The sequence below is a fragment of the Mercenaria mercenaria genome, chromosome 9, assembly GCF_021730395.1.
Source record: "Mercenaria mercenaria strain notata chromosome 9, MADL_Memer_1, whole genome shotgun sequence".
Taxonomy (NCBI): Eukaryota; Metazoa; Mollusca; class Bivalvia; order Venerida; family Veneridae; genus Mercenaria; species Mercenaria mercenaria.
The window spans coordinates 78,124,068-78,147,495 of record NC_069369.1 but is presented as its reverse complement, the minus strand read 5'-3'; the positions used below and the strand labels follow the sequence as shown (position 1 = coordinate 78,147,495).

At 36.9% G+C, this 23,428-nt stretch overlaps 1 protein-coding gene across 2 annotated transcripts; it reads left to right on the top strand.

Annotated features, from left to right (window-relative positions):
* The first annotated feature begins 8 nt into the window (after positions 1 to 8).
* Positions 9 to 23,249, top strand: LOC123547530 (F-box/LRR-repeat protein fbxl-1-like). Of its 2 annotated transcripts, XM_045334702.2 has the most exons (12): positions 9 to 162; positions 393 to 691; positions 4,606 to 4,933; positions 6,862 to 7,017; positions 8,770 to 8,933; positions 9,833 to 9,912; positions 13,529 to 13,577; positions 14,360 to 14,596; positions 15,763 to 15,987; positions 17,848 to 18,003; positions 19,197 to 19,379; positions 21,483 to 23,249. In XM_045334702.2, exons 3-12 carry the CDS (start codon positions 4,633 to 4,635, stop codon positions 21,609 to 21,611), a joined length of 1,680 nt encoding a protein of 559 aa, XP_045190637.2. In that variant the 5' UTR covers positions 9 to 162; positions 393 to 691; positions 4,606 to 4,632; the 3' UTR covers positions 21,612 to 23,249. The 2 variants fall into 2 exon arrangements, with proteins under 2 accessions (XP_045190637.2, XP_045190636.2); XM_045334701.2 differs by lacking the exon at positions 393 to 691 and having other exon boundaries at positions 21,483 to 23,248.
* The last annotated feature ends 179 nt before the right edge of the window (positions 23,250 to 23,428 follow it).

Below are 23,428 nucleotides of genomic sequence, written 5' to 3'. Positions count from 1 at the left end.
GTGCAAAAAAGTATGAAATATAACAAAAGTTCAATGACTCAGATGGATAAGTTTATTTTTAGAAACTTGATTGTTTATATTTAAACGCTGAATAGACTGACTGGCATCATAATGTTATTTTAAGCAACCGAGAGGGAGCGTTTTAGAGATACAGGTTGTGTGGTAGGTTTTTCAAATAAGCTAATGACATAATTTCGTGTGATTTCAGCAGCTCAGATATTTAGCACTGTTAAGATACTGTTACGGATCTCTGCTGTTTAACGTTATGAAACAAAATCTACCTGTGTACATAATTTTAATTCAGATGAGATTTAATACCAGGGTTCTTGGAAATGCCGAAATTGGCATCCCTGTACGCATAATTGGTCTCTGTATAAACCTGTTTATTGCAGCTTGGGAGTCCCCGGAGGCACGTTTCTGCAGTGGGACACAAGCATTAAAACCATGAAAATTAATTGATTACATAAACCTACGAATACACAAGGTTTGACTCGAGAGCAAAATATATGGGCGGAATTACTCGCTTGTCACCGATAGCCGTGAATAGCCAATCAGCGTTGCCCGTTTCCACTACACCGTGAGTCAGGTGGCATTATGTATGATGAACTCAATTACATGTGATTGTCAACGTGATTGCATATGCATATGTGACAACCTTTGATTGTAAACAACGGATTACGAAGTGTTTGAAGTAACTCCGATTGTTTTCTCACGTAATAATTACCAGACAGAGTTAAAGAAATTTTTAGGAAAAGTGATTATTAGGCTTAATTATGAATGTCGGAGTAATTTTAAGATGCTGTCGATGTGGTCTTAACGTGATTATTTTTTCTGTAAAATTGCTGATGTTACTGAAGAAGCATTATGTTGATCAAAGACATACTGTACATTCTTGTATTTTAGACCAAATGTTTTAATGCTTTGCTCTTAATAAGTATTAAAATAAAAGTAGGGGGACTATGTCCAGGTAGATCAGAAACAGTAGGGGGGCGAGTTGTCCAGAGGTGAGTTTGTCCTACATTCATTTTTGATTGCATTTTTCACCTATTTAATCTTTACCTTTTATCTCACCTTAACAATATCTGGGTGAAGAATTGTGATTACAAAATGTCTGTTGGTCTACACTTCATTTGACAGTACAATAGAGGCCTGTGTTTTGACGAAACGTTAAAGTCTGTCCATCAGTCTAGTTGGGACTGCAACTTTTTCAGCTTTGGGAGTCCCAGGACTGCAACTTGAAATTGCTAGTGAGAACCCTGAATACTGACATTATGTACGAACCGGGCACAGTTTATGATAACACTTGTATAGGGGAGTATATACAAGTTGTCAACTTAAGCAGACTCATAAGAATCAAGGTAATCAAGACTCGATCTATGGATAAGCCTAAGGATCCGCTTACTGGACCCCAAGCCACTTCTTTTTAACAGGAAGTGTCTAGACATCTGGTAACTGGACACCTACTAGTAGCCTATTGATTTTTTTTTGTGACTGTTTTTGACCATAGTTATAGCCTTTTGATAGTTTGCGCTACATAGAGTGGGCAGAACAAGGCCAGGGCTTCCGCTGTCGATCGCAGTTGTCACCATTTGTGATAATTTTAAGAATTTGGCGCTAAATTTTGCGAACTGGCGAAAATAAGTGGCGCATATTTTTTTCTTGTCATTTGTTTTTTCCATAAAGATATAAGCAGTCCAAGAATTGGTTCCTGCTACACGTGTTTACGTAGGTGCTGGTTGTGAATAAAATCGATAACCAGTCTAGGCGGTGTATTTGTCAGTTAGGCTATTGATGTCCAGGTGGACATTTTGAGAAAGGTAATTGCATAATAAAGTGTGAATTGATAGTTAATCAGTAATCAAAACATCTGCCAGCTTGTATGTTTGAAGTATGCCGAGAATTCACCAAAATTAAAGCCAATTACGGTGTACTTTATGTGTTGCGTTTTTTAGAAAAAGATCAACATGTGTGCGACATACAGTTGTATGACTGACAAACTTTTAAAGAGTACGAAAGATACATTTAATTTGTTACTTTTTGCAAATATTTTAGATAATCTTGTAATTTCTTAGTTTTCTTTAAATATTTTAACGATGGATCCGAAAACAAAAACACAACAGCCACAATTTGTATCCTGGACCTGATTAGTTCTTTGAAATGTTCAGAAACTGGAAGATATTACTGCTACACCATGGTTTCTAAAAAAAATCTTTAGATGAGTGTTCATCTCGACCTTCAAAATTAGAAAGAAAGAAAATTTCCTTTCCAAAAGTCCTGGAAAATTGGTAATTCATGGAGAGATATGATTCAAAAACTAAGGAAATGATTTGTGACATTTGTATCCAGGTACAAATTGATTTTACTTCTACAATAATCTAATACACTTATTATTCCTAATGTAAATTACAGTATTTTATTTCCCTATGCACACTATGACGGCCAACTAAGAGAAATAAAAGTGGCTCAGAACTTTGGCTCAAGTGGCTCTAAAGTGGCTCCAACATTTTTAAATTGGCGCAAAAGTTGGTGACAACTATGAAAGACACAGAGGAGGCCCTGAATGCTTGGCGTAAAAACTACATATTCTAAATCTAAAAAAAATATTTAACCTACCGGTAGTAGTGCCATGTTTCTTTATCCTCAGTCTGTAGAACATTATCTTTGAGTATTCAACTATATTGTTTACATATTCCTAGTCTCATGGTAGTCCAAATAATAGGATGTTTATGGACAGTGTGATAACTTTTGACTGTCACTGTCTCCATCACATCCGAACTTATTCTGCATATTTCTATAGGAAATCCCCGATAAAATCTGTTTGAAACATATTCTTATCTTTTCTGGTACATGTAAGCGAACGTATCTGACGCATACAGTTTGTTTTATATTGTGACGGTCAAACTGGGGCTGCAAATGTCAGAAATTAAAAAGCAGCCACTAAGCCACAGTAAGCTTGTCTAGTCTCATGCTAGCCTCATGGTGATGTAATATTATAGGCGAGAGCTAAGAATAGTAGTAACAGTGCAGTTTGGTGCGGAAGTATACCAACACTCAGTGTATATTAGCGGATTGTAATTTTGAACTATTTATGTATTAAAGTGAAGTAAAAGATATATCTAACACAAGATTGATTCAATAGTTTGTGCAGTCTTGTCAGGATCCATGCTGTTCGCTAATGGTTTCTTTGATTGATTGCAATAGGCTTTGAAAGCGAACAACATGGATCCTGACCAGACTGCGCTGATGGGCAGGCTGGTCTGGATCCATGCTGGTCGTAAATGCACTATGTTGGTTTTCTCATGGTGCTGTTCATATATAGATTGATCAGTCTATATATAGTAAGTGGTTGCTGGATTTATTTTTGGGTAGCTGTTCGGATGAATGCCAGGGTGGAGTTGGCCTTTTTGATGATGTCATTTATATCAGTTTTCCAAGAGAGATCTGGTGTGATGCTGACTCTAAGATATTTAGTGCCTTCAGTAGGTTTCAGCCGGGTTCCATGGATGTTGTATGTGAAGTCAAATGGTTTTCATTTGTTGGTTATGTGAATAACTTCACACTTGTCGGGATTAAATGACATGAGCCACTCGCATTCCCAGTCTTGCAAACAGGGATCGAATTTAACTTTTTTTCCCACTAGCAATTTTTTGCTAGTGCCATTTTTTTCCACTAGCAAAATGGCAGGTTCCACTAGCAGTTATTTAAAGGCTGTTTTACGTGCTAAATTCATTAATTTGTTGCTTGGTTTCATATGAAAGTTTTAAGTTCAGCTCCATTTCCCACTCTTTCACGTAACAGGCCGGGACTTTCTGGTTTCGTAAGTACAAGCCAAAGAACTCAATGATTCTTTGGATTTTTAGCTCGTCTCAGAAGTTTTAAGTCCTTCCAGGTCGCTGCCTGTGGTGTCGCTAGCATTTTAGGTCTTCGCGGACCTTTTTCGCTCGAAGAAAATTGTAATTTTCCTCTCCATTTTTGCAATTGCGAATCTCACTGACCAAAACGAAAACAGCTATCATCTAGACACATGCTTAGATATCCTGTAACATTTGTATAAAGCAACAGGCGTCAACAAGCGGTTACATGATTATCTGTAAAATAACTATCCCAAACAAGCTTTTAAAGAGAAAAGGACAGTTTGAGGGAATTCGTTGATTTTGAACATGATCGCAAAAATATTCAAGTGCCATAATTTCAAGTACTCGCATTTTTTTATTCTTACTTGAATTTTGCGAGTTAGCGACTGCTAAATTAGATCCCTGAACAATCAAGATCGTGTTGGAGTTGTCTGGCATTTTTCCGGCTCCTGATTTGTCTGCAATAACCTGCAAAAAGACAGACTGTTGATCTGACTCTTAAAGGCAAGTCATTGATGTACATTAGGAAGAGAAAAGGGCCAAGAAAACTGTCCAGTGGAACACCAGACGAGACAGAAGAGACTTCTCAACTAGTACGATCAAGGACTACTTGTTGTGTGCAACAGTGCAGGAAATTGCCGATTCTGAGACTCCGTGTACTGATTGAAATTCCTGTTCACAAATATAGATGTACTTTCTGTAAAACTTGAAATTTTTTATTAGTACATGTATCTCTATTCTTAAATTTCAGATCTGTGTTTGACATACCAATTTTAAAATGGTGAAACTGTTGAGTGATATTTGCTTGAACATAATTTATATGTCATTGGACAAAATACCAGACATCGGGCATTATTTACCAACAGTGTACAAGGAAATGCTAATAGAACGGCTAGGATGGCATGACATGTTGACACTGGATTATCTCCCTTTTGTATCTAGACAGTTATTTACTATATCTCTACGAAGAATCAATTTCTACAAATGTGAGCAAGTGAATGATACAGTGTTAAAGTTACTGGAGGCAGCAGCGTGCAAACTGGAATTTATAACCATAAATCAGTGCCAGAACATAACAGGTCAGTTACTGGGTCAATGGTCAGTTACTGTGTCAAGAGTCAGTTACTTTGTCAAGCTGATTTTCATTAATTTTTCATTCACTAATAACACGTCTTAATCAGAAATAACTTTTTGTTGGGATTTCTTATTGACCAATAACTCTTTTTAAATTTAGTTTAATTAATCTTTTAAAAAGTCAGTCAACTGGCAATTTTTACAGCATGGTTTATATTCTCAAGATCTCTCTGTGTTATTTAATGTTATATTTTTTTATGCCCCCCCCCCCCCCCCCACTGATGCGGGAGGCATATATATAGTGATTGTCCTGTCTGTCCGTCCGTAAGAGGTTAACCAAATGGGACCATTTGGTCTAGCATCAATACCCCTTACTAGAATGACTTTATACTAATGCAGATGTAACCTGTAACCATTCCTCATCTTCAAACATCACCTGACCTCAGTTTCACCTTGACCTTGCCCTCGTTTTGGACTTGGGTTGCTTTGTATGGGCCATCTCTTGGTTAACCAAATGGGACCATTTGGTCTAGCATCAATACCCCTGACTAGAATGACTTGATACTAATGCAGATGTAACCTGTGACCATTCCTCATCTTCAAACATCACCTGACCTCAGTTTCACCTTGACCTTGCCCTCGTTTTGGACTTAGGTTGCTTTGTATGGGCCATCTCTTGGTTAACCAAATGGGACTGTTTCGTATAGCATCAATACCCCTTACTAGAATGACTTTATACTAATGCAGATGTAACCTGTGACCATTCCTCATCTTCAGACATCACCTGACCTCAGTTTCACCTTGACCTTGCCCTCGTTTTGGACTTAGGTTGCTTTGTATGGGCCGTCTGTTGGTTAACCAAATGGGATCGTTTCGTCTAGCATCAATACCCCTTACTAGAATGACTTTATACTATTGCAGATGTAACCTGTGACCATTCCTCATCTTCAAACATCACCTGACCTCAGTTTGACCTTGAACTTGACCTCGCTTTAGGTTGCTTTGTATTGACAAGGATGCCACCGGGGCATCGAACGTTTATTGAATGCAGCCTCTTGTTTTTATTTTCTTAAGGCTTTTTTCTTCCACTCTGGTTGATGTTTCAGTATTTTAAATCTATGGAATTTTATTTAAGAAATAATAAATCTGTTCCTGTATTTTATCAGTTAATAAAATATGGGCAGGAGTTTGGATGCGTAATAATTAAATCACGAGTGCGGAGCATGAGTGCTTTAATAATTCGCATCCAAACGACTGCCCATGTTTTATTAATTGATAAAATTATTGGAACATATTTATTATTTCGATTCTAACAACGCAGATAATTCGTATTTTACGGTACTACATTTTCAGCGTAATACGTCATTCGGGTCATATGCTGTTACAATTTACCCCCTATGTTTAGAAAGTGTTGCATAGCCAATGGAACGTATAGATATTTTTTTCTTTTTTATCAGAATTTTGAGAAGTATTGTAAATAAGTAATGTAACAGCTCGCAAACTAATTATGAATAGAATCATCAAATTAGGCGATTTGACCCTGTGTTACGAGTGACAACTTAACTTTTATAAGACGTCACATCATTATGACGTCATACTTTATGTCATACATTTATGACGTCACCGCTGAATCATAATAGAGCTAATTGAATTCGTTCGTAGAAATCAGAAAAACCGTTTGGCGGTCCTACACAGAAGTCAGTATGACTTTTTATCATATTTATGTTTTTGAAATGCTGATTTCAAGCGTTTGACCCAGAAATAATTCGTATGTAGTGGAACTGAAGTAGAATCTCTAATGTCACAATCATAGGGGGTGAAATGTAACAGCCAGCCATATTTTATCGTAGATTCATGTATAGGCGATTTCGCTATATGTTTATATAGCAATTGCTGTGGATCGTGTTAGAATTTTTATTTAATTCCACCACAGATAATGGGATACAGTGCTGTACAAGGAACCAGGATGAGCTTGTGTCGGTAAAATTCCGAAAATTAAAGCATCTGACAGATGTTGGCCTTCGTTGTATACAGTCTCCTGCCCTTAGAGTTGCTGATTTCAAGGACTGTGCCAAACTCTCATTTGAAGGTATGTCATGTAGTGGTTCTTGATTTTGTCTGTTCTTCTTAATTTGCAGGTGTTGAGTTTTAAAGTATGTGTATAGAAATAATGCATTGAGTACAGATCAACTGATGATAGGGTTGAACACTGGAAACAACTTTAATGTGATGATTTGATTTAAGACATTTTGTTAAGAATTATTTTTATGCTGCCCTGAGCATATAGTTGCCGCATTGTCTGTCCTCCCGTCCATCACACTTGTCCGGAGTATAACTTGAAAAGTATTAATGGCATTTGATTGAACAGGGCTCCAGATAATTTTTATGGGCTATGAGTATTCACTCATCATATTTTTTGTGAACGAGTAAAATAGTAAACTCCGAATTGACCAGGAGTAATTTTACTCCTGAAAATTTGTAAATGTGAAACAAGGAGCTGCGTTCAATAAACGCTTGATGCCCCCAGTGGCATCCTTGTCGATAGGATAATAGGTAATAGGGTCTTAACACTTGGTTTTGCTGTAACTCTGTGATTCCAGCAGGTATGCAAATTTTGATTCCATACCTTATGTTTTTATTCCGATGTAAATGAGATGTGAAACCAAAATTTGTAGTCCTGTTTGGCGCCATGTAACCTATACTGTGTTGGTGCGCCGTAAAACCCAAATAAATAATTAAATTCTCCCTTGGCTTACTTAAGCTTCACACTCGCTACCGAATCCAATAGAATATACCTCTAGCTATGTTTTTGGGATTATTTTGATTAGTTTAAAGAATGCGTAGAGTGTTTGTTTACTTATACATTATTAGAAAGAGACATTTTTGTTGTTTACTCCGCACCAGAAGTTGATATTTTAAATTGGCACCACTTTAAAATACACTACAGTGCCATCAATATTAATTCCCAACTATTTGACTGATTGTATGATATAGTTTAACTTAGGTTTTTAGAGTACCATTCAATGCGTGTGTACGTTCAATGTGGGAGAATTAATGCTGACTGTCCTCTGTTACAAAAAGCATCCAGAGGATTCATGTTTTGTTTACGCTTGTAAAAGTCATTGCATGCGATTCTGTAATTTCATATAGGTTTTTATACGCTTTAAAATTATCAGACATGCGTATATGCATTATTTCAAAGCGTAATTTACGCTAATACGCATCTTATCTGGAGCCCTGATTGAAACTTCACATAATCATAGAGGCCATTGAGACAAAGTACCTTTCCTAGTTTTTGAATTATCTCCCTTTATCATACAAAATAAGGCTTGCCCGGAGCATTACTTGTAAGACATTAATGGCATTTCATTGAAACTTCACAGAATGATAGAGGCCATTGACAGGAAGTGCAGTGTCAAAGAACTATAACACTTTCTTTTAAGATTTTTTATTGAGGTACATGTACAGATGTTTCTTTCCATTTTTCTTTGAATTTGACAGAACTCTATAGATTGTCTGTATCATTGTGAAAAATGCATTTATTACATGATTTTAATTAAAAGTGAAATATATCCAGTATTTTCAAAGTGAAAGAACAACAACAAATGATATGTTTCACTTGTAAGAAACAATAAAATGGGTTAAATTTCTCAAAACTTGAAATAAAAAAAATTGTTTGTTTTCCATGTACTACAAAAATGAAAGTATTATTCAGTCATGAACACCATATCTTACATTTGCACTCATGAAAATATTGTGTCAGGTGTTCTCTTGGAAAAAAATGTTTCAATCTTACACTGAAATAAACAGATATCCTCCATAATTATCTGTGTATTTTTAGGTGTCCGAACACTGTGTGAGAGAAATCCTACCATAGGAGAATTGTATTTATCAGGAGTCAATGAAGTGCAGGGAAACAAGGCAGTCAGCAGTAAAAGTTTGGAGCATACTCAAAATAAACATGACAATATTGTCAATATAGCATATTATCTTGGACATAATTTGGTAAGAAATTATTCTTTTTTTTTTCATTTTTGAACTGTTTTTGAAAATTAAAAGCAGTCTAATAATTCAAAGTCTCAAGCTTTCTGTAAGCTGGAAAATTTCCTCTTAAAATTGACTAAAAAGCAAATTCTCTCGAGAAATACTTTTGAAAAAAGTCAGATATTTAGTTTTAAGTGATGTTGAGTGCAGTTTACAAAATTGTGCATGGATTTGATACACAATCATGTTTAGACTGTAAGAATCTTGCATGACCACTAGTGTAAGACTGGGTTTTCTCAACACCAGGGACAGCACGGAAAGACGGGGCTAAACGCAGATGAGGTTTTTATGATTGCTGTCCCAAAGTTTGGTTAAACACTTATCATATACAAGCAGACATATTAGATCATTTTTCTTGCCTTCTGTTAATATAGTCAAACTTCATTTGCTCGAACTCAACAGGACCAGTAACATTTGTTTGAGTTATCCATAGTTCAAACCATCAAAAATTTCACATTGTTTTATGGATTTTGCTAGAAGATGAGATCAAAAAAAGGATGGCGTTTGAATTACACATGTTCAAGTTAACGTAGTTCAACTGCAATTGCAACATTTTCTATGATGTTAGAAATACAAAATCATACATACATTTTATGCCATCGTAATATATGATGTCAGTATTGCATGTATGTAGCTTGTCTTTTGCATAGTGAACATTAGGGAACACATTTATTTATCTCCTATCAACACAACTTTGTCTTTTGATGCTCAATAGGAAAGACAAGTTAGCCTTTAACTTGTTCCTGTAATGATATCATTTGTTTGCAGGGAACAGTTTACAGAATGCTCATTGTTTAATTTGAATTACAATGTATTTCATTCCAATTTCAATCACTTTCGATTTTGTTTTCTTTTAACAGGAAATTTTGGACACACAGTTAAATCAAATGTGCAATGACTGTCTGATAGCACTGGCTACTTACTGTCCAAATATGAAAAGGTAACAACAGGGATTGTTTGAGCCACGCCATGAGAAAACCAACATATTGCATTTGCGACCAGCATGGATCCAGATCTAGATCCATGCTGGTCGCAAATGCACTATGTTGGTTTTTCTCATGATGCGGCTCATTTATCTTTAAAACAAAATACATGTAATGTATATACCCCTGTGTAAACGTATTTTAAAAATTAAATGAACAGAATTTTCCTAGGGCTTTAAAGATTCACATAATTATACAATAGGTGGGTTAGTGAATGGTATTATGGTTAGTCCTTAGCTGTTTAATAGAGTTAGCTAAGTAGACAGAGCACAATTCTATTAACCAAAATTTTAGTAATTTTTACTGGTTTGTCAGCAGGCATGGCAAATGTCTGCCATGACAACTTGTCAGGATAGAATATATCTGAAAATATTGACCATCTCCACCAATTCTTGTGAAGAAGTTGTCATTTACCTAGGGAGAATGAGTTGAAAGTGATGAAGAATCTAGGAACACTAGTTATGTCTCCCCCAGGAGACATATTGTTTTTGCCCTGTCCGTCCGTCCGTATGTCACACTTCATTTCCGAGCAATAACTGGAGAACCATTTGACCTAGAACCTTCAAACTTCATAGGGTTGTAGGGCTGCTGGGGTCACTCCGTTAAAGGTCAGGATCACAGGGGCCTGAACATTGATAACCAGTTCCGATCAATAACTTGAGAACCACTTGACCCAGAATGTTGAAACTTTATAGGGTGATTAAACATGCAGAGTAGATGACCCCTATTGTTTTTGGGTTCATTCCGTCAAAGGTCAAGGTCACAGGGGCCTGAACATTGAAAACCATTTCCGATCAATAACTTGAGAACCACTAGACCCAGAATGTTGAAACTTCATAGGATGATTGTTCATGAAGAGTAGATGACCCCTATTGATTTTGGGGTCACTCTGTCAAAGGTCAAGGTTACAGGGGCCTGAACATTGAAAACCATTTCCAATCAATAACTAGAGACCCACTTGACCCCGAATGTTGAAACTTCATAGGATGATTGGTCATGAAGAGTAGATGACCCCTATTGATTTTGGGGTCACTCCGTCAAAGGTCAGGGTCACAGGGGCCTGAACATTGAAAACCATTTCCAATCAATAACTAGAGAACCACTTGACTCAGAATGTTGAAACTTCATAGGATGATTGATCATAAAGAGTAATTGACCCCTATTGGTTTTGGGGTCACTCCATCAAAGGTCAAGGTCACAGGGGCCTGAACATTGAAAACCATTTCCGATCAATAACTAGAGAACCACTTGACCCAGAATGTTGAAACTTCATAGGATGATTGTACATGCAAAGTAGATGACCCCTATCGATTTTGGGGTCACTCCATTAAAGGTCAGGGTCACAGGGGCCTGAACATTGAAAACCATTTCCGGTCAATAACTTGAGAACCACTTGACCCAGAATGTTGAAACTTAATAGGATGATTGGTCATGCAGAGTAGATGACCCCTAAGGATTCTGGGGTAACTGTGTGAAAGGTCAAGGTCACAGGGACCTGAACATTGAAAACCATTTCCGGTCAGTAACTTGAGAACCACTTGCCCCAGAATGATGAAACTTCATAGGATGATTGGTCATGCAGAGTAGATGACCCCTAACGATTTTAGGGTCACTCTGTTAAAGGTCAAGGCCACAGGGGCCTGAACATGGAAAACCATTTCCAATCAATAACTTGAGAACCTCTCGACCCAGAATGTTGAAACTCATAGGATAATTGTTCATGCAGAGTAAATGACCCCTGTTGTTTTTGGGGTCACTCCGTTAAAGGTCAAGGTCACGGGCCTGAACATTGATAACCAGTTCCGATCAATAACTTGAGAACCACTTGACCCAGAATGTTGAAACTTCATAGGATGATTGAACATGCAGAGTAGATGACCCCTATTGATTTTGGGGTCAGTCTATTAAAGGTCAGGGTCACAGGGGCCTGAACATTGAAAACCATTTCCGATCAATAACTTGAGAACCACTTGACCCAGAATGTTGAAACTTAATAGGATGATTGGTCATGCAGAGTAGATGACCCCTAACGATTCTGGGGTAACTCTGTGAAAGGTCAAGGTCACAGGGGCCTGAACATTGAAAACCATTTCCGGTCAGTAACTTGAGAACCACTTGCCCCAGAATGATGAAACTTCATAGGATGATTGGTCATGCAGAGTAGATGACCCCTAACGATTTTAGGGTCACTCTGTTAAAGGTCAAGGCCACAGGGGCCTGAACATGGAAAACCATTTCCAATCAATAACTTGAGAACCTCTCGACCCAGAATGTTGAAACTCATAGGATGATTGTTCATGCAGAGTAAATGACCCCTATTGTTTTTGGGGTCACTCCGTTAAAGGTCAAGGTCACGGGCCTGAACATTGATAACCAGTTCCGATCAATAACTTGAGAACCACTTGACCCAGAATGTTGAAACTTCATAGGATGATTGAACATGCAGAGTAGATGACCCCTATTGATTTTGGGGTCAGTCTATTAAAGGTCAAGGTCACAGTGGCCTGTTCATGTAAAATCATTTTTTGGAAATAACTTGAGAACCATTTGACCTACGATGTTGAAACTTAATAGGATAATTGGACATGCAGAGTAGATGACCCGTATTTATTTTGAGGTCACTTGATCAAAGGTCAAGGTCACAGGAGCCTGAACAGTGACTTGAGAACCACTAGGCCAAGAGTGTTGAAATTTAGCTGGATGACTGGACATGCCAAGTAGATGATCCCTATTGCAGCCAACCATCAGTGTCTCTTTGACTTTCGCTCCTGACCCCTATTGACTTCTTGCCTATAGGACTTTGCATTTGGGGATACATGCACTTTTTTACAAAAGCATTTTCTAGTTTAAGTTAGGTTAACTGGTAAAAGTTTTATAAGACAATGTTAAGAAAGTAGTGTACTCATGATGACAATAGGCTGTTTACACTCAGTTTAGAAATCATGTCTCCTATAAGCATTCTTCAGGTGGTCATTCTATACAAGTGGTCATAAAAGACAGGTGGTTATTCCAAACTGGTGGTCATTTTATACAGGTGTTCATTATAACCAGGTGGTCATTACACGCAGGTGTTCATCGTATACAGATGTTAATTGCATACAGGTGGTCATTATATACATTTGGCCTTTATATGCAGGTGTTCATCGTATACAGGTGTTCAAACAATACAGGTGTCATACAAAACAGGCAGTCATTATATACAAGTTGCCATTACATAAAGATGATCATCACTTAAAAGCGATCATTATACCCAAGTGGTCATTACATTCAAAAGGTCATTACATATAGTAGGTCAGTGTATTCAGGTAGTTATTATGTTGGAAATGAAACTAGCAGTCTTTATAATCAGATGTTCACAGGTGGAGTGGAACTGAAATATTTGTGATTTTTCAACTTGTTAAAATTTGAATGAAGTTTGGAAGAGAAATAGCTCTATGTGGATGGACTATTTGTGATGTGTTCATAGAAGAGAAAAACTTAGTTGTGCATGTAATGAAAATCTTATAATAGAATTGCACAGTTAAATGTAATTAATGTTAATTAACTATTGTTCCTTTAATGTATACATTTCAGTTTGAATTTACATGGTAGTTCCAGAATATCAGGATCAGCTTTAACAAAGGTATGTTTACACAGAAACTGTCAAATTGGTAAAAGTTTTGTTTTGTGTCAGTTTTATTATCACAACAGAAGTGCTTGAATATCAGTAACATATGAGAGGTTAAGATTTCAAACATGTAGGTAGAGCTGGGTACCACTCCTGAAAAATGTATTGCAATATATCAAGATACTGAAAACTGTATCGCAGTACATAGTATGATATTTAGGATCAGTTTTAATGTTGTTGATTTTTTTGTGTGTGTTTTTATTGAATTTGGTGTATTATTGAATAGTTAAAACTGTAAGGAGGGCCATTTTTTCTTTCATTATTCTGAATGGGTCATGTCAAAAGAAAATTATAAAACAATATTTTAAACTGTATTTATGTAACAATTATGCCCTGGTTTAAAACAGCCTCGCTAAACCTTGGGTGCTTTAAATCGGTTGGAAATTACTTACCGAGAACAAGCTAAAACTAGTACAGAATCTAAGAACGCTGGTTAACCTAACATATTTTCCTTAATTCTGTACCAGTACAAACCTGTTCTCTGCAAGTAACTGTACAAAATGTGAAAAAATGACTAAATACATACATGTATTTTCATTAGTCTTAAAGTATACTTTTTCAGCATTTCCTTAAATGTTAATTTTTTCTTCATTCATACAGCTCATAATTAAACATCCCAACTAGATCTATTTTGTTATGGGAATGTTAGTATAAATACATGTATAAACATTGGATTTGCAAATATAACAGAATTTTTAGTATGTTGTTTAAAACATATTCTGTCTCATTTTATTCAGTTTTCAATGGGCTGTACCAGCTTGGAGAAGTTAGATCTATCATTCTGTAGTAGTTTATGCAGCAGTCCCTCCAACGAGGCCCTCTGGACCCTCCCAACCTCCCTCACAGATCTTTCCCTGTCTGGTGTGCAACTGAAAGACGAGAGGATCTTTGTAGAATGTTTACAGCGATTGCGCAATCTCAGAGCTGTAAAACTATGTGGAGTTCTAGCTTTAACTGATGCAACCCTGGAGGAGGTGATCATTTGAATATGTTTTACTGATTTTTATAACATTGAACAATAAGGGGTATTTTGGAAGAATTATGATAGATTTGTGTAGATTGGTTTGCACAATTTAAGGATACAAAAAGAAGAGTGTAATGCTGCAAAAGTTTGACAGTATATATGAAGTTTCAAAAATATTAAACAAACTAAAGGATGTATTATTGTCGACGGAAGTCCCCACTCGAAATGGATGGAACAACTTAATTCCAGCCAAGCCAAAGGCAGGTTTACCTCCCCAGCATCCAGTCTAGGCTGATACTGCTGGAAACAGTACCATTTTAAGTATATCACCCAGCACTGAACACCAGTCAGGATATCAGCCACGACCAGGAATCAAACCTGGACCGCTGGCGTTGTAGTCTCACCTGTTTGATATCATTCGTCCTCCACATCTATTCATGTGGGGAAGTTTACAGTTACTTGCAGAGAGCATGTTTGTATTGGTACAGAATACAGTTACACTGGTTAAGGTAACTACCTGCCTATACTTAAGTGAAATACTGTTGAAAAACGTTAACTTAAACCAAACAGAAAAGCAAGAAAGGGTATATGCTGTTATGCTTAGAAGTTTTCCTGGTTGATTAAGCAATTAGTTGCTGGTTGTATACTGCTGTCATACAGCTTAGTTTGATTGCAAAGAATGTTAGTCATTCTAGTTGAAGGAGCAGCAGCTCGAGCTTATGATCCATGATTTTTAATGTGTGTATTTAGATAATAGAGTCCATTGCATTAATGGTAGAATGACAATAGCAACTGCACTTTTAATTTTTAACTCGTCTGACTTTTTGGAAAAAAATGATGAGTTATTGTCATCACTTGATCAGTGTCAGCATTGCCTGGTTAAGTTTTATGTACAGGTCAGCTTTCCTCCTAAACTATCAAAGCTATTGCTTTAAAACTTGCAACACTTGTTCACCACCAAAAGCTGACAATACAGCAAGAAACTAAATTCTATCCTACTTTTTGCAAGAATTATGGCCCCTGACAATATATCTAATATACAGAGACAAAAAAAAATTCAGATGAGCGTCTGCACCAGCAAGGCTCTTGTTCATGTATGGTTACAACCTAAGATTTATATCAGCAAATTTTTTATTGTTTACACTACCTTTTACCTAAGTGTACATCTTTTTTCAGGTTTTGCAACATATAGGACATTCATTAACTGCACTAGATTTAAGTGGGGGTATGACAGATCAACTCTCAGACCTTGGTTTATCAGCTATTGCAGAACACTGCTTCAGACTGGAAGAGCTCAAGTTTAGACTACTGCCTAATATAAACTGTAAAGAGTTGCTTCCCATGTTTAAGGATCCAGTGAGGGCATCAAAGTTTAAGACAATATTTCTTTCTGTGAGAGAAGTATGTGATGTTCATAAAGTGTTTTTAACAATTTTTTTTTTTCAAAATTACTTTGATCTCATTAATATTTATGATCTTGTTAATATTCAAAGGGGCCTGATTTTCATGGATCAGTCTTAGAAATTAATCCCAACAAATGATTATATTTTCTATTCATTTTGTCTTTAAATGTTAAAATCTACAAATTTTTATCCCTAAAAAATAGGCAATATCTGAAAGTAAAAATGCTGGATCCCTTGGAACTTCCGAGTTTCAACTGGTTTCTTAAATTTTGCCTAGTTTGATGAAACATGATAGTAGACAGCATTCTATCTAATGGTGCTAGTAGTAAGTGGCATTTTGACAAATGACAGTATGTTTCAGGTCATGCATCATCCACTTATCACTCTAGTGTAGAAGTTATTGCTTAGTTGTGGAGAACAAGTTGGTACTGGTACAGGATCCAGAAATATTGATGATGTAAACTGGCCTCAAGTACATATATTAGCAGAAATAGGGTCGAAAAATGGCATTAAAGGGGAGCGGTGGTCTAGTTGTTAAGGTGTCGGCCTCTCAACCTGGGGGTCATGGGTTCGAGCCCCACTGGGGTCACAACCATGACTTCTCGTATGACACCAGTACTGGTTATACCCCCACCAAACATGTTTTGGTGGGGGCTATATAGGAGTCAGTTTTGTCGCGTCACGTCCCGAAATATATATCTCAGTTATTACTATATGGATTTGATTCAATCTTAAAACAGATGTTCCAACTTATCACCCCCATCATATGACAAAAGGTGCATAACTCTTGCACCAATAATTCCTGAATAATGCCCCCTTTTTGCTTAGAATTATACTTGTAAGTTGTATAGTGTTTTGATACACTTTATCTGTACCTCTCTGATTATTTGATTTTTTTATGCCCCCGGCATCTACTGATGCGGGAGGCATATAGTGATTGTCCTGTCCGTTCATCCGTCCGTCCGTACTAGGTTAACCAAATGGGACCGTTTCGTCTAGCATCAATACCCCTTACTAGCATGATTTGATACTAATGCAGATGTAACCTGTGACCATTCCTCATCTTCAAACATCACCTGACCTCAGTTTGACCTTGACCTCGTTTTGGACTTAGGTTGCTTTGTATGGGCCATCTCTTGGTTAACTAAATGGGACCGTTTCATCTAGCATCAATACCCCTTACTAGAATAACTTGATACTAATGCAGATGTAACCTGTGACCATTCCTCATCTTCAAACATCACCTGACCTCTGTTTGACCTTGACCTTGACCTCGTTTTGGACTTAGGTTGCTTTGTATCGACAAGGATGCCACCGGGGGCATCAAGCGTTTATTGAATGCAGCTTCTTGTTTAACACAGACTTAAGCTATTGTGCAATATTCATCCACCATTGGAGTCATTAAACACTCCAGTGACAGTTCTTGACAGATTTAAATGTTTTTGGTACACAGGTATGACATCATAAAATACAGGTAAAGTTCGACTTTGTCTACAAACCACCAATTTTATATGTAGTTATGGCCCCTTTCCAACTTGAAATTTGTCAAACTCATGGTTGCCGGACAATAACTCACGAAAGGCTTGACAGATTTAGATAAATTTTGGTACACAGGTGTAACATCATAAAATTGTGGCCATGTCTTTCTTGTGGTTGCCATTCTTCTGTGACAAGACCGTATTGTGGGGGTATTCATCACTCCTGTGACAGTTCTTGTTTTTCCAGGAAGCAGACTCGAGAGCTTTAAGCTTTCATCACCATTGAGCTAAAACAAATTAGTATAACCTAAATGGCATTAAACTGGTATTAGATATGCAAATGTTACGTGCATGCCAATTATGTTTTTAAATTTTTTCAGCTGAACCCTGATGTATTGCATGAAGTGTCAAGGTTATGTCACAATCTGGAGAAGTTAGATCTATCTGGACTTGCATGTGTAGATGATGACACTCTGTTTTCGCTGGCTGAAAACTGTCCCAGACTAGAACAACTTAACATCAAAAGTTGTCGAAAGGTATAGATTTGTGAGCCGTGCCATGGGAAAACCAACATAGTGGCTTTGCGACCAGCATGGATCCAGACCAGCCTGCGCATCCGCGCAGTCTGGTCAGGAACCATGCTGTTCGCTAACGGTTTCTCTAATTGCAGTAGGCTTTAAAAGCGTACAGCATGGATCCTGACCAGACTGCGCAGATGCGCAGGCTGGTCTGGATCCATGCTGGTCGCAAACCCACTATGTTGGTTTTCTCATGGCACGGTTCAATTATACTAATTTTGACCTCCTTTTTATGCAGTATTAGGTAAAAGGTGCTTATAGTGCATAATCATTTGAGACCGTGAAAGGGCAGCATTACCACTGCTTGGCTGATACCATTTCTCGGCTGTAATCTAGCTGATGAGTATTTTTCTTGGTATCCTTTAACATAGTCATACTATTTTTTTTTTTGACAGTAACTTGAATTGTAATCACATGTTTTTTGTTGATAATCAGTGAGATAATCGTTCATGTCTCGTGAAAAAAAATTACACATTCGAGATAGACAGCTCAACAAAAAATAAAAGAAATACAGACAAACTTTGTTTGCTCAAACTTGAATAATTGTACATCACCCTTTTCTTGAAATCATCCTGATGTCATGGCAAAATATCTATATAAGTTATAATGTATATGTTTTGATGGTAACTCAAATTTTGCTTGTCCTGTTGAATTCATGCAAATGGAGTTGAACTGTATTTTCATCTATTTTCCATCAGTGATACATGGTTTTTAAGAAGGGTTATGCACGTAAACAAATATATGAAAAGAATGTTCTGTGTTAGACTAGTTCATTGTAGAGCACTGGTTCCAACAATCTAGACCAACTCTTCATGCTGCATTATAACTTGTATAATTTTCTTTTGTTTTATCCCACTGAAATTTGTGACTGAAAGATAATCTTAATTTAGGACAGAGTCAAACTCTTTTTGCCTTTTAGTCTTAAATTTTGCTATCCATAGCTGATTTGTATAAAATAAGAAGGAAAAAGTCAGGACCGGGAAAATCCACTTGAGATATTGAAATATCGAAGTAAACTATGTTGAGATATCTTGATTTGACTGTATAGTTTAACCTGTGTTAGCAGCTGCTTCTGCCAGTCAGCTCACTTTCATAAATTGTTCTGGAAGATGGCCAGTAACGTTTTGATGTTTATTATTTCATTGGTCTAGGTATCAGATTACGGTGTATGCGAGCTGGCTAGATGTTGCCCACTGCGTTCTATTGTTTTGGCGGGAATTAACAAGGTTACGGACAAAAGTATTTTTGCTCTTGCCAATAGCTGCCACTATTTGGAAGATATATACCTAAATGGATGTGCTCAAGTATCTCCAACATCTATCAGATATTTGATGGTAGGTAACAAGTTTTTATAAGCCTGTCTCTGAAAGAGTGGGGCGTATTATTCGAACACCCATGGTGGCAAACTTCACCAAACTTGCTGACAATGTTTGTGGGCATAATATCTCAGCCAGGTTTGATAACGAGCCAGATCGCCCCAGGCTTTCTTGGGTTATGGGCTGGCCCTTGAATTACTCGAAAAACTGTGAATTTAGCCTTGTCCGCTCTCTAAGTCAAATAGTTTTCATCTGATCTTCACCAAACTTGCTGACAATGTTTGTGGGCATAATATTTCGGCCAAGATCAATAACCAGCCAAATCGCCCCAGGCACTCTTGGATTATGGCCCTTAATTACTTGAAAAACTGCGAATTTAGCCTTGTCCGCTCTCTAAGTCGAACAGTTTTCATCCGATTTTCAACAAACTTGCTGACAGTGTTTGTAGGCATAATATTCTGGCCAAGTTCGATAACCAGCCAAATTGCCCCAGGCACTCTTAGGTTATGGCCTTTGAATAACTTGAAAAACTGTGAGTTTAGCCTTGTCCGCTCTCTAAGTCGAATAGTTTTCATCCGATTTTCAACAAACTAGCTGACAATGTTTGTGGGTATAATATCCTGGCCAAGTTCGATAACCAGCCAAATTGCCCCAGGCTCTCTTGGAATATGGCCCTTGAATTACTCGAAAAACTGCGAATTTAGCCTTGTCCGCTCTTTAAGTCGAATAGTTTTCATCCGATCTTCACCAAACTTGCTGGCAGTGTTTGTCAGCATAATATCTCAGCCAAGTTCGATAAACAGTCTGATTGCCCAAGGAACTCTTGGATTATAGGCCGAGAATTAGGCCAAGTTCAATGACGGACGTATTTTGTGACAGTCTGGCACTCTTGTTGTGATTATGTTTGCTTGGAATTTGAGTGGTCAAGGCCTGTACATTTGTATCACTTACTCATCATTTCTATAGGTTTGAATCACTGTTTTGGGGTGGAGAACATTTTCGTCTGAGGAAGGTATCCATAAATACTTGCAGGAAATTATTGATTCTACTCGGATGGCTGCCCTTGGACTAATGACAGTATGAAACAAAATTTGAAAAAAAATTAGCAGAATTGCACAAGATGAAATATGTTTAGTGACTAAGGAACCAATAAAAATGTGTGTGATTTTCCAATGCTTATTTCTTTGTGAATATTTTCTATTTTATGACCCTTGAGCTTATTTACTTTTGACTACAGTGTAGGTAGTGTAGAAAATTTGACACCTGTCCACTTAGCACAATAGGGTTAGCGTAGATCTATGGATAGCAGGGTTGTAAGTTTGATCCTCGGGCGGGGCGTATGTTCTCTGTGACAATTTGATAAAAGACATTGTGTCTGAAATCATTTGTCCTCTACATCTGAGTCATGTGGGTAATTTGGCAATTACTAGTGGAGAACAGGTTTGCTCTGATACAAAATCCTGGAACACTGGTTAGGTTAACTGGGGTCATGGGTTGATCCAAGGTCAAGACAGATATTCTTTTTAAGACAAACTGTTTCTGAAATCATTCACCCTCCACCTCTTATTCATGTGGGGAAGTTGGCAGTTACTTTGAAGGAACAGGTTATATGAAGTACAGTTACAGAATTCAGAAAGGCCGTATAAATGCCCACCATTGCGTATCTAAAATTCTCTTGAAAAGTGGTGCTAAGTAGTATGAGAGAAAACAGATATCTTGCAGTTTGCATTAGAAGGCAGTACTTAACACATTTTGTGAGAGTAGCCAATAAATATTTTATTTCTGCCTAGATTATAGCAAATAAGCCTACTTGTTCCTTATTGGTTGATTTTGGTGTGTGAGAATGGGTTCTCTGATACTGTGATAATTTTTAAAATTTGTTGAACTACAAATGAACCATAAATGTATATGTTATTCTATGTTTGTCTTTGTATTAAAAAGCTAATAGATAAATTCAATTTAAAATCATAAAAATATTGCTCATATAGAGGTCAAGCGTTACAGCTGCAGTGGCTGTGCATATTTCTTTATCCAGATTACACATAATCCTTAATCACTGCATGTACCAAACAAATGAATTTAACAATGATTTCTTACCAACACCAAAATATGTATTTTCAGGATTGTACTATACCACGATTGTTCTACAAACATGCTACTCCAAATGCTGCTCCAAACCAGCTCATGGCAAGAAATCTGGACACTGGAGAGTTTTGTAGAGCTGATCTGATAAATACCGAAGTCACGTGATTGATAACCAGGAAATAGATTGACTTTTCTATATATACTTAAAACTGGGGCATAGTTTTAAGTTCAGGTCAAAATTTTCAGGTTTTGTAAATGTTGACAGTTTTACCAAAATTCACACTTGCTATTGTACTAACAATTTGTGATTTCGGTGTCAAAAGCTTTATTGCAGTACTACTGAAAAGGTTCATACTGCTGGACAACATTTTAGTTTAAAACAATAGTATTGTATCTACCATTTTAATACTAATGACTTTTGTTTAAGACCTACAGAAATATCCTAGTCATATAGTGTAAAAATTTCTCATGCACTATAATCTGATTGTCTATTCTGACATATACATTTTTAGGCTAATTTATCTCTTGTTCAGATAAATGTTATAACCTCACCCACCCATCCTCACGACATTTCTTTACTAATATGTCTAGAATAATACAAATTAATAAACTAATTTCAAAATATCAAAAAAAGAAATTCTAATTGTTCTTGAAACCACAACGAAATCTTGTTTAGTGCACTATGCTTGCATCAGTGGTCTGAGTCTGCTAGAATAAATAATAGTAATAACCAATAAAATCCTCATTGATAGTGCTTTCAGAATATTTTTAAATGATCTCTCTTAGCTATACAAGTAAAATGTATCAAATTTCTTTGCCCTGACTCACTGTTAAGGTGAGCCTGCATAGGTTGCGGGTTTTCAGCTTAACTGAGAAGGAAATGTTATTGTTGTAAATTGGTTGGTGTATTTTGGTGGGATGTTATTTAGAATTAAAAGTATGTCTGTTTTAAAGGTTGTCTCATTTCAACTGTACATTTTCATAGCAAAAATGAACAGGGTGTCAAAGTAATGCTCATTTATTATGTTACATTATAGAGCTGTCCCGTACTGTTGTCCACTGTTATGGTGTGTTGCTCAGGTGAGAGACCTAGGGCCATCTTGGCCCTCTTGTCGTAATTTAGCAGGCTAAAGGTTAAAATTAACTCCTTTTTTGGTCTATATAACTTTATATCATGCGTTTTCAGGAGAATGTGTGACATAATATTGACATCATTCTTGTAGGTGAAAAGTATTGATATACAATTTAATGTTGTTTACAATTACCTGCTGCCTGGGAAACAATGTAGCTACGTTTTTCAGGCACATATTGTAAATCACTTGGTGGCAACTTAGGAGCTAATACATGTCGCAGCATGTACTAACTCTGAAAGTTATGACAGGGTGATTTACCTTATACCTCTGAGAGACAAAGCTCTGTCGTTTCCCAGGCATGAATTGTGGTTCACACATGTGTCTTTACATTCAGCTCATTTTTAGCTCATCTGATTTTTTGAAAAAAAATGATGAGTTATTGTCATCACTTGAGCGGTTGTCGGCGTCGGCGTCGGCGTCTGCGTCGGCGTTGCCTGGTTAAGTTTTATGTTTAGGTCAGCTTTTCTCCTAAACTATCAAAGCTATTGCTTTGAAACTTGGAAGACTTGTTCACCATCATAAGCTGACCCTGTATAGCAAGAAACATAACTCCATCTTGCTTTTTGCAAGATTTATGGCCCCTTTTGTACTTAGAAAATATCAGATTTCTTGGTTAAGTTTTATGTTTAGGTCAACTTTTCTCCTAAACTATCCAAAGCTATTGCTTTGAAACTTGGAATACTTGTTCACCATCATAAGCAGACCCTGTACATCAAGAAACATAACTCCATCTTGCTTTTTGCAAGAATTATTGCCCCTTTTGGACTAGAAAATCAGTTTTCTTGGTTAAGTTTTATGTTTAGGTCAGCTTTTCTCCTAAACTATCAAAGCTATACTTTTAAATTTGCA

What these genes read in the sequence shown, in the direction of transcription:
- LOC123547530 (XM_045334702.2), top strand. Translation starts at nt 4,633, where the DNA reads ATGGTGAAACTGTTGAGTGATATTTGCTTGAACATAATTTATATGTCA. An exon ending in TGCCAAACTCTCATTTGAAG is followed by an intron (nt 7,018 to 8,769) that starts GTATGTCATGTA and finishes GTGTATTTTTAG; the next exon opens with GTGTCCGAACACTGTGTGAG. An exon ending in CTGATGCAACCCTGGAGGAG is followed by an intron (nt 14,597 to 15,762) that starts GTGATCATTTGA and finishes ATCTTTTTTCAG; the next exon opens with GTTTTGCAACATATAGGACA.